The 11,981-nt window shown below is 41.5% G+C and overlaps 1 protein-coding gene across 4 annotated transcripts; it reads right to left on the bottom strand.

Moving 5' to 3' along the window:
• Nucleotides 1-294: 294 nt before the first annotated feature.
• On the bottom strand, nt 295-11,515 carry CDCA7 (cell division cycle associated 7). 4 transcript variants are annotated; one of them, XM_039855279.1, is made up of 10 exons: nt 11,346-11,501; nt 8,610-8,735; nt 7,955-8,191; nt 5,164-5,400; nt 4,803-4,880; nt 3,747-3,944; nt 3,217-3,354; nt 2,477-2,626; nt 1,927-2,063; nt 295-1,607 (listed from the first exon to the last, which is right to left on the bottom strand). In XM_039855279.1, the coding sequence occupies exons 1-10, from the start codon at nt 11,364-11,366 to the stop codon at nt 1,577-1,579; spliced, it is 1,353 nt and encodes a 450-aa protein (XP_039711213.1). In that variant the 5' UTR covers nt 11,367-11,501; the 3' UTR covers nt 295-1,576. The 4 variants fall into 4 exon arrangements, with proteins under 4 accessions (XP_039711213.1, XP_039711214.1, XP_039711215.1 ...); XM_039855280.1 differs by having other exon boundaries at nt 7,955-8,059; XM_039855281.1 differs by lacking the exon at nt 7,955-8,191 and having other exon boundaries at nt 11,346-11,515.
• Nucleotides 11,516-11,981: the final 466 nt, after the last annotated feature.

Below are 11,981 nucleotides of genomic sequence, written 5' to 3'. Positions count from 1 at the left end.
GTTAGTTCTTGGGTTGGCAAATGGTAAAAGAAACCAACATTATAAAACTTCATGAGCACATACTATTTTCTATCTGGCGATGTATCCGTCTTGGTTGATTTTCTGATCGAAGCTAGGAGTCATATCACCAAGCTAGACCCTCTTCAAAAGAGCTGGCCCTTGACCTTCAGAAATTTAAACCAAAAGGGAGACTAGAAAAGGCAGAAATGGTCTGTGGTTTAAATATAAGGGGGAAAAAAATAGAATTCAGTGCAGTAAGATTGAGCATTGAAGATTTAAAAAAAGCAGACAAGCTAAAACAAAATGTTTTATTATTAAAATAAAAACTTTGTATAAAAGCATTACAGATCAAAAGCTCTATTTACATTTATTGATTCAAGGTCCAATTACGCAATAAACACCAAATGGGCATAGCAACAGGCTGCACATGCAAAGCAGATTCCACCTCTCTCAGACGATTTGATTAATGTAAAAAATGAGGAAGGGGGAGATGACACATGAATTCTGCCCAGAAACTAAAGTGGCACAGACATCAAGTTAACAAACTGGAAAGTTACCCATCTCCAAAAAGGCACTTGTCATTGTTCTCAAAGTGCTTAAAAACCTGAACACGAACTCTGTGCCTAGCTTATGTCTTCAAGAAAGCAAAAACTGCAAACAATTGTAGACTAGTGTTAGTATTAATTTTCCATGCAAAATGATCAAGAATTTATTTGAAATACCGTACATATTTGTGTACTGAAATAAACTTGGTAAACTACCATTATTACCAAAGTTTTATACCATGAATTCAAATCAGCCTATTTCTGAAGACTCGCCATCCTAATTCCCTAGGATATCTTTTCTACTCTACAATGACCTCAAGTATAGCACTGCCCACAAACCTTTGGGTCAGGACTGTGTGAGCCTGATGCACCCCAACCCCATGGTGGAAGAAATCAGCAGCAACTAAGCCTCAGCTGCGACGACTTGTCTAATAAGCACAATACACAGAATATTCTTGAGGCATCCAAAGCAACATACTCCACTTTCCAATGATGACCTCATTTCTCCACGTGATTTTAAGACTTCTGCGCCTTGAGTCTGTTAGAAATATCAACTAGTACAAACACTAAATCATATCCATTGTTTTCATGTAAACAAGTTAGAGGGCTAGTCTCTGGAATTCAATAGATGTAGTTAGTTAACACTACTACTGTGTTTCTAAGTGCTTGGTTTTATAGGTGGCTTCCAGGGCTATTTCAACACCAATTAAATCAAGCCTGCTTTCATAAAATTGTCATTGAAAAAAAAATCAGAAACTAGATGGTGAAAGAGAACCACTGGAAATAGAGGGGGGTGGTGAGGGGCAGGGGAAATCAAAGGAGAAATGGCAAGAGGGCAAAGTATGGCTAGCAAGCAATATGCTTCCATGATGCTCAGAAACATCCGTCTAATGAGATTAACCTGATTTGACTTTCCTATAAAACAGATTGACCATCAAAATTCTTAACTTGGGTTTCAATCACATGACAAAAGTGAAAACTTTAACCAGGAATATTATGCAGTGGAAGGCAGGTAGTGGATCTTCCAGCTATCATGCTTGCATTTCAAATTCGTGTTTCAGACTGAAAAAAGAAAATGCAACACGTCAGGATATCATTTTCAAACTAAGAATTCTCTTTTGAATGACTAAAATATTTTTATTGAGTTATAACATCTTAAGTGTACGACTTCAATTTTTATACACACATGAGTGTGCACGTGAGTTACCACTACCCATATGAAAATGTAAAATGTTTCCCAGACTCTCAGTGTGCCCCTTTCCAGTCAACGCCTGCACCCCCACCCAGAGATAACCACTACTCTGACTTCTATTATCCTTTTATTAAGACACATAAATCAAGGTAAGATTTGGGTATGGAAAAGAGAAAAACCAACCATTACCTTTTCAAGTAAGCGTGCACATTCCCGAAGCCATGGTATTTGGCTAAGTACACAAGGACCCCAGTCGCACACCGCCCATCTCGCTGCCGACAGAAACTGCAATTGCAGATTCTTCGACAAGGTGGGCAATGCCAGTTCTGAAGGAGAATTGTGAAAAGGCATAATTAAAGCAAACCTACTTCTCTCCCTTACTTATGTATTCCTATTTAACCTGTAAGGTAGTTACCATCAATTGCATTTGAATCTTTTTTTTTTTTAATTAAAAAAAAAAAAATTGAACATGGTTATTAGCCATCCGTCATGCCCAATGTTCCCTTAGGAAATCAGGCTCAGAAAGTCACACAGCAAACTACCAGGGGTGAATGAAGAACGGCCAGGTCCCAAGCGCTCTGGAAGGGGCTCGCAACTATGTAACACCAACGCTATGAATTCATCTGCTCTCCTGAAATGAACACCCACAACACTAAGGGTTCAACCCATGCTGTCTTTCTGGCCCTGTCAGCTCATGGCAGGCCTTCAAGTCCACAGATCACCCCTTCGAGGCACCTACTGGATCCAGCAGAGCATCTTTGACCTCTTCGCCATAACGGTTTCGAAGGCAGGGACCGCAGAACTGGCCTCGAACGCCCCAGCACTCTGGGTTTCTGCAGTTTGTTTTGGTATCGATTGTTTTCTGGCGGCACTGATGACAAGTAGATCCCTACAAATAATAAGCAAATAAGAAAAACAAAACAAAACAAAACAAAAAACCACTACTGCTTTTAGTAGAGAAAAATGGCATATTTAAAGAATGTCCTTCTTTGTGGGTAGAATCTGACATTCTGAATCTTATTTCACATCTACATACACATGTACATGCCAGGGTATTTAATAAAAGTACTTCGAGTGATTTCATCCAATTGGCAGACTCAATAGTTAATATTATCAAAACTAATTTTCTTCAGGAAAAGATCTTATCATGCAAAATAACCCTGCCCCAAATCCTTTTTTTATCTTTAGCACACTACCAAATCCCCAGTACCAATCTATATAGACACACATCATACACAGTAAATATATGTGAATGAATCAACTTCTAAATCAAGGGAAAACATTTAATGCTACTGAAGACTTATTAAGAGGCTTAAATCCCAAGGATGCTATAAAACTCTTTTCTTACATGAAAATAACACATAGGCATATACCCTATAGGCTAAGACCTTTAGAATATTAGCAAAACTCTAAGGATGGAAGCTTTCTTCCTCTCCTCCAGACGGTTACATTTTCAGACAGAACGCAGAGGCTTTTTACCAATGAACGGCTATATATCTTCTCTCGAGAACTGTTGCAGATGTTCTCCAGCTCGTCCTCTGTAATTTCTTCCACCGGGCGAATTACATGCGGAAGGGTCATGGATCCAGGACGACGACCTCTGGGCATGTCATCTTCCTATATAATGACAAGCAGGGAACAGTGCTCTTACTGGCTCTCCCCGGCTCTGAATTTCAGATACTTGATTTATAATTTCTTCAGAGAATTAAACCTGGAAATTTCTCTTAAGACTGATGAAGAGGAGGCAAGTCTTAAGTTTACTAAAAATAACAGGACATCATGGAAATAATTCCTACAACTAAGAAAAGTCGAAGACGAAAACAACTCTCTTACCTGCTAACAAAAACCACCAAATAACTTTGTGCGACACTAATAATTCTCAACAGTTTGAGAACGTTTAACATGAATCATTTGGTGTTGAGGCTATGTGTGTACCCATGCTAGGCATGTGACACTGGGCCTACAGAAGATGAAAAACACAAGAGCAAACACAGACACAGGAAACTCACGTTCATGTAGCCATCCATGGACTTTCGTTTTCTCACCAGCATGTACTTATCCTCTTCCTCCTCCTCCTCCTCCACAGGAAGAGAGCTAAGGGACCCGAGGATCCGAGACCTTGACCTGGTGAGAGGACGAGCTCTCCGTTCGGGGTTTCTCCTGGAAGTAACACCTGGGAAGGTACGCCTTCGGGGTGTCTTTGGTTGCTTAAAAAAACACATACAGCGGAACCCATTTATTCCAGAAGGAAGAGAAGCTTCACCTTCTCCTTATATGTTTTTTTTGTTTCTTTTAAGAAAAAAGAGAGCTCTGTTTTCTAATTATCTTTGTTCTTTCTATAATTCATGGAAAATGAGCCCCCAAAATGATATAGCCATTATAATTTTGCTTTTGTAACACCAAGTCCAGTTTCTCTCAAAATTAGATGATCTACTTATTCATCTACATAATACAAACGTAAGAACGAATCTCATTTTCCAAAATACCCTTTCCTACAACATCTCTTGAGCTCTTACATACTCATTGTTTCTACATGACACAAGAGAGAAAAGTATGTATGGTTTCCCTTCTTCCATTCCTTGCTTGCTTCTTCCCTTTTTCCTCAGGAGAGGTGGGGAAAGGCCTTTTCTTTTGTACCACAGCAGACACACCAAAGTCCCCTGAGTGGTACCAGCTTAGTTCCTCAGAATATAATCACACATATTAGGCTATGACTTGGTTAGGAAAATAATTTTTTCCTCCTCTGATTTTAAAAACATCTATTATGATGCATCTACCATGTAGGAGGAATGTGCTAATGCTAGGGATATGGAAAAAATTTTTTCGATTTTTATTCTCGGCACGAGGGAAGGAGAAAAATAAGCGATCGAGTGCATGAGCATGGCACAGGGAGGCCACACCTGCCCCAGGATGCAAGGAAGAGACCCCAGAGATCCAATATAGGTTTTCTGTATTTCCTGTCTATAAAACCATACAAAATAAGGAAACTGGACTTTCGAATGTCATAACGAACCTACCTTAGACCTGCCCCAAACACTACTGAACAAGCAAGGATCTGCACTTACGGAACTGGGGCCCGGGAGGGAATGCCGTCCAGGAAATGCGCCAGGGAAGCTTTCTAATTCTGACATTAGTTTTGCAAGCTAAAAAGGAAGGAAATTAAACAGAAATGACTAGTTTAGAATAACTGCTGAAAATGAGCAACCTCTGGAAATTACTGTAGCACATCTCAAAAGAGTTTCTGATTTTCCCTACACATTTACCAAGACTTTAATAGATATTAAAAAAAAGTATATGGAAAGAACACATATTTTAAAGCACACATTGTAAAGACTTCACAACTACACTGAAAATACTCCTTGACAGATAAGCAACAAGTAGCTTAGAGAAGACCTGGGAAGAGTTCGTTCCAGGTCAGATACCTACCATCGCTTTGTTTTGCTTTATATTTAAAGCTCTTTTCTCCAAAAAATTCAAGCCATTTTCATCTTCTGAATCAGAATTCGAATCAGTCACAGAATTCTCTGAGGGTTCAGGGGGTGCTGCTTTTTTGTTGGCTGCTCTCCTGGTATTTCGAGTTGGAAACTTCATGGCCACTCGGAGAGGTCCTGGATGTCTGCACTGACTGCGAGTCCTACAGCCCGCACGGTCTGGCTGCAGTCTCTAGGCCGTCAGAACAATGGAGTCGTTAGTGACTTTTTGATTGTGGAACAAGCTGCACCAGTATGACTACAAAATCCTTTCTGGACAAAAGACACCTGCATCGAATACATTTTAATTGACCACTTTGTCCATTTTAATTGACAGCTCTGGATAACAAATTCCGAAATTACAAATAAATACAACAAAATCTGAGTGCAGTTTAACTTAGGTAGCCTCTCTGGGACATAGTATTATAAGCCATCTTCACAGCCCCATGGCCAGCAGTTCTGAGCTTTTTTTGTTAATGTGAAAATCTCAGCTCCCTTTTTAATTTCTTTAAAAATGGATCATTATGTATTTTTAAAAAATTCCTACAGGAATATGGGTTCTCTCATAAACATGGCTTTAACACTAAACTATGTTAAAGAGGAGTCAATGTTTTAATCTACTTTTTAAAAAAATTGTGGTAAAGTATACATAAAATTTACCATTTTAACCATGTTTAGGTGTACAGTTCACTGGCATTAAATACATTCCTATTATTGTGCAACCATCACCACCGTTCATCTTCAGAACTTTTCATCTTCTCAAACTGAAAATCCGTACACATGAAACAGTAACTCCCCATTCCCCCTCCCCCAAACCCCTGGCAGCCACAATGCTACTTTCTGTCCCTGAATCTGACTATTCTAGGTACCTCTCTAATCTACTTGATTAAATAAAAAAAAAAAATTTCAAAGTAATATAGGTTTTTATCATTAAATATGTATTAAAATTAGCCATTGGGGAAATGCAAATCAGAATCACAAGATACTACTTCATATTCACTAGGAGAGCTAAATCAATAACAAATGCAGCGAAGATGTGGAGATACATTGCTGGTTGGAATGTAAAATGGTACAGCCACTTTGGAAAAGTCTGTCAGTTACTCAAAAGGTGAAACAGTTACTTTATGACCCAGCAATTCCACTCCTAGTTATATACTCAAAAGTATATATCCACACAAAAACTTGTACATGAGTGTTCATATCAGTGTTATTCATAATAGCTAAAAGGTACAAATGGCCCAACATGTTCAACATTTATCAACCGATGATGTATAAATGTGGTATATTCGCATAATGGAATATTGATCAACAATAAAAAGGTATGAAGTACTGACACATGCCATGACATGGGAGAACCTTAAAAAATTACACTAAGTGAAAGAAGCCAGTCACAAAAGACCACATATTGTATGATTCCACTTATATGATATGTCCAGAACAGGCAAATCTATAATAATAGAAAACAGATTGGTGGTGGCCAGGGACTGAGGGTGTGGGGAAAGGATGCTAAGTGACGGTTAATGGGTACAGGTTTCTTTTTAGGGTGATGAAAATATCCTAAAATTGACTGTAGGCATGGTTGAGGTTAAATAAATAAAAAACGAGAACAAAATATATCACCCATAAAGTCTCAGAAAGGGAAGACCCATTTTTAAATTTAAAAATTTCTAAAATCATCACAGCTTCTATTACTCTCCATGTACTTTTAGTGTCATGAACTGAGAGAATATAAAGTGACAAAAAAACTTTTATGAGTTCTTAAGACTTTTAATCAATTGGCGTTTCATTAATCAGTACAATCCACATCTACAAAGATCTGAAAAAACACCCAGAAGTGATTCAGGCCATAGAAAATGTTTGGGTCACATCCAGATTTGCAGACCAGCCCTCGCAATAACTCCAATACGCACCAATTTAGAGCAACATCACTTATTAGAAGAAATATTATATTACCATGAAGTTAGACAGTGATGAAACACTTCTTGGCCAGGCACTCTCACTTATGCCAGTGTCCCTCAAGTGTGGTCCCAGGCAGTGGACCCATGTCAGACCACAATGAGCTGAAGATTATGCACCATACTGTAAATCAACACACTGCTTCCTTTGTCAAGAAAATCTTGCTAACAAGAAAACGTCTGCAGAAATAAACAGTATGCTCAAGGAGAGTGGGCCCGAGATGCATCAGCAGCAGCAGTGGCCTGAGCAGGGGGATAGAGGTTAAAAAGATAAGGCAGTGTGCACAGGAAAAGCAGACCAAGGAGCAAAAGTGGAAGCAGGAAGGGGCCCTGACTGTCATTAACAATACACAATCTCATGCACATGAATTATCATAGGCTTTTCAGATGCATAGCTCCACAACGGGAACATTTACCAAAGGCCTGCTCTATGCCAGGCACTGGACTGGGCACTTGAACTTAAATGCGAATGTAGCTAATTTTGAGGACATGTGTCCTTCTTCTGATTAGGCTGGATTTCTGTGGCAATGGAAATCTGGAGGTTGGCCAATTTTATATTACCAGTTTCCAAGATTTTCAGAGCCTACAAAACGTTCAGGCTTACGAGTAGGACTACATGAGTAAAAACTGCTTTAAGACATGAAGAAAATACCCTTAAATTTTAAAATGATCAACAGAATCTTCTGGCATGACTAAAACAAAAATTACAGGAAAAAAAACTTTTTTAAAGCATGTATGTCATGCCTTGAAATGTACCTTACTTCTTGATATTGGTGAAATTCTCAAACTCACCATTCCATCTTGTATCTCACTCTCTGAGAACCCGCAAAATGATTCATCGTCAGAGTCGGCATGAAAAATACTGGCCAGTTCGTTAGTGACATCTGGCCTTGGTTTCTGCAAAAATCCACAATGGTCTAACACATCTTGCACCTCACTTTCTGAAAAGCCGCAGAAAGATTCATTATCAGAGTCCTCATAAAAAACATTTGCCAGTTCTTCACTGATATCTGACCTGAATTTAGGTTTCTGTAAAATAAATAAATAAATGTGGTTGTGCATTTTTCCCCCTTTTTCAAGAACCAATTTTCCATAAACCGTGCAGAGAGCAAATCACATTTACAAGTGCACTACAAGAGAATAGCTTTTGTTACAAAGAAAAATGGTTCAGAGGTTTACAAATGATTTCTGAGTTGTTATGGCAAATCATCAAGCATGTTAGGTTAGGCGACATTTCAAAAGGATAGAATAAGTAGCTAATCTACCTCCAACAATTACTACCTAGAACCACAGCAAAAAGTGAAATGAAATTACAGTGCATACTGTATTTTCATAACGACTGTATAGAAATGTAGGCAAAAAGCAAGCAGTTTTAATCACGCACAAAGCATTTGGGGCATTTTGAGCACTGCAGACTCAATTCTGTTTATTCTTAGGCAGCACTTACCGTGTTTGCAAAATTATCAGAAGCAAAGCTGTCACAACTGTCATCAGAGGATGACGAGGTTTCCATGGAAATCAACTTCACATATCTGAATTTCTTGAAGTTCTTCTTTACTCTGCGATTCTTTGGCTGCAAATGGAAATGGCAATACTATTAAGTGGGATGCTCACTAGTTTCTGAGTAAAGACATCATTTTTGAGTTTAGTAAGTTCAAACAGCAGAGTAGCTCTAGCCACTTATACAGAAAAGGGATTTGCAATTAGTACAAATAATTTTTAAAAACTAGGTAAAATCCTAAAAAGGGCTCCTCTGAAGAAAAATTGTAGTGACATTTATATTCAATTTATTCAAATATCTGTACAGCTTAACCTTCTACCAACCTGAAGAGGCCTCAAGCTCTCAGTAGTATACTAAGCTCTCAAGGAACTTAATACCAAACTCCTAAAATCTGCCTTTAAAAAATTAGACTGTACTTCTAAAAGAAAATTTCAAAAGTACAAAATGGTAGAGTGATTTCTCTCCTTCAGCCAAAATCAAGCTAATGAGGCCTTTTTATGTCAGCTTTGGGTTATGTACTGTGATACTAATTTTCCAAACTACGAAAACTAGACAGTACCTCTACTTCAAGATGACAAGCTTTCCAAAAGGCCTTGTTTCAATCTGGTGGTGTAGTGATTTCAGCCCAAGTCCTTACAAATCAAATATACCAACCCAATGAACAAATGTACAAGGAGCCAAGTTAAAGTCAAACACCACTCCAAAACCAGGAAGAATGTCTGATTCCACTTTAGCGCTCTATTAGCCTGGCCTGATATTCAGCTCTTTCTGCAGTCCCCTTGATATACAAAAGTCTTAAGTTTTCAGTAAGGCACAAATTACTTGTAGGTATGAAAATGCTTCTTTCATTCAAACACAACAGCCTGGCACTGCTAATCAGAAAATGTAACTGGCATCTATCTCATTTAAAAACGACGGCAGTTTCTGGCATTTAAAATTTAATGAGATTTCTAAAGTGTTTTATTAATTCCTATATTTTTTACTTAAATATGGCCAGGGAATAGAAATTACTTTTTACACTGAAAAATTGGAAAGGGCAAGCTTTGCTATGGGCCCTTTGTCCTTCTGGAAACACAAGAAAATATAATAGGTAGAGGTATTACTTATTAAAAGAGATCTCAGAAACCCTCTCTTTTCCCGTTGAGAAAATTTAAGGCTCCTGGGAGGTAAAAGAGACTGCCCAAGATCATAGGACCGAAAGGAAACAGGTCTGCAATCTCCTAAGACAGAAGTATTCTTGTATTACTGCAGGAATTATCACCATTTACTGATCAATCTATCTGCAAGCAGTCTGAGGCCCAAGACAGACTCAAGGGAGGCATTCTGTTGGAAGCTGTCATGGAAATCTATGCTGGGCTTTAACAAGTCAGCACTTGCCAAGAATTGTTACCATGCAAATATATGTTTGGAGAAAAAGATATAAAAGAAACAAGACAAATAGTCATGGTTGAAACAAACTTTTGGGGAAGGCAGGTAATAACTAATACCACTTATAGTAGGTGTTTGCTGCGCCAGGCATTAAGTATGCTTTCACATTATGATTATTTCCTCGCAACAAAGGTGCTCATTATTCCCACTTAACAAACGGGGAAACTGAGGTTCAGAAAGGTAAAATGGATTACTCAAGTTACATGATCGCCCAAATTTGAACCCACGCACGTCAGATTGCAAACTGAGCTATACATGGCTTTCTTCATCCTGAAAGCCAAAGCCTAGTTCCAGAGATTTGTCTTCGAAGCTCCCCCACCCGCCCACCCACTCCAGAACCCTTGCCTCCGTGTGTGCCTCACCCCTGATATTTATTTTAAGTATGTCACGCTCTTCCTTTCCACCCAGCCCCCACCTTCTAACCTCTCCTGGGGCAGACCCTACTTTCCGGTTTCCGTTAGAGCAAGAAGTAACGTTCCATTCAGGCAACGTCCTGCAGCTTGAGTAAGGTTGGGGGGTGGGGAAGGGAGTGGGAAAATAGCAAATGGCAGGGAACAGTTTGGACCAGCAAGTCATCCAACTGCAATGCATCGCCTGGGACTAGAGACACGTCCGCCCATGTGCACAACCCAAATTCTAAAGAGACGGTTTGCAAGACCTTTAAACTTCAAACCCATCGACCTCCAGCGGTTAAAGCCAAGTGGCTGGCGCGAGAGCGCGCCCAGGGTTCCTCGGCAAGTGCGCACGGGTGGAGCTGCCCACCCGCCGGGAGCTAAACGCAGCAAAAGGCTGGGGGACTGCAGGGCAAACTCCAAGGGACCTGGGAGTGCGGCTGCTCCCCTCCGCGTTCCAACAGCCCGGTTCGGGCGGACGGACACAGCGGGGGGGACCCTGCGGACACAATGGGGAGACCCGCGGACACAATGGGGAGACCCGCCAGTCCCGGCAGCTGTCCCGCCCCCGGCGCACGTGGACCTTGGGCACACGTGGCCTTGGACAACCCAGCGCTGCCAACCATCCTGCAAACCGCTCAAATCTCCGAACTGCCCTCGTGCTGGGTGTGCGCGGCGGGCGGGGATGGCCCCAGGCCCGCACTTATCCCAAATGCACAAAACCTGGGGCTTGCCTAAACGGGAACCTCCCAGGACCGCCAGTAGTTGATAAGCAGCACTCCGTCTGCAGAGTCGGAGAGAGTCGGCCCGAGCCCAGCACCCGCCGCGCCCAAACCCTCGGGTTATTCCACCCAGCCCTCACCCGCACGCGGCGAGCGTCCATGCTGGCGGCCGGCGCCCAGGCCACTGCTTGCAACTGGGAGAGCGGAGTAGCCACGCGCGCCGCGGTCCCACCGAGCAGTAGCAGCCCGAGCCGCGAGGCGGGCGGGCGGGCGGGCGGGGCGCCCAGACCCGGGCCGGGAGGGGCGGGGCTCCGGCCGGCTTTCCCGGGGCTGGGCGCAGGTCCTGCAAGCTGTGGTAACGGCTCGCCCGGGCTCGTGACCCGCTCAGCCCCAGGAGAAAAAGAGCCTGCCAAAATAGTCTAAATGTAAGTGATAGCTTTGGAGTCGCGTAAAATCCGTCTTGAAAAAGTGGGCGTTTAGGGCTCCATGACTCTCTCTATACGTTGCTGCACGGTCCTGAGCGAATGGCGCGAAAGTGGTTCGTATTGCCCCAGGGATAGCAGACTGATTTGCATGAATTCCGGGGCTGGGCGAGCAACTGTGAAGATGAAGGTGATGGAGAGCGGCGCGAGAGTCCTGAAGGTCTCGGCGCTTAGCGCTTTAATTGCGGCGTGCGTTTTACATTGTTAAAAGAAAAAATCAAAGAATCAAGCACGAACTCCACCCTTTATTAGCCCAGTCATTGACCCTGGGTGTAGCACTTCTTATCTGGTAGC

This window comes from Pteropus medius, unplaced genomic scaffold (genome assembly GCF_902729225.1).
Source record: "Pteropus medius unplaced genomic scaffold, Ma_sr-lr_union100, whole genome shotgun sequence".
Classification (NCBI taxonomy): Eukaryota; Metazoa; Chordata; class Mammalia; order Chiroptera; family Pteropodidae; genus Pteropus; species Pteropus medius.
Note: the sequence above shows the minus strand (reverse complement) of the source record. Positions and strands in the feature narration are given on the sequence as shown.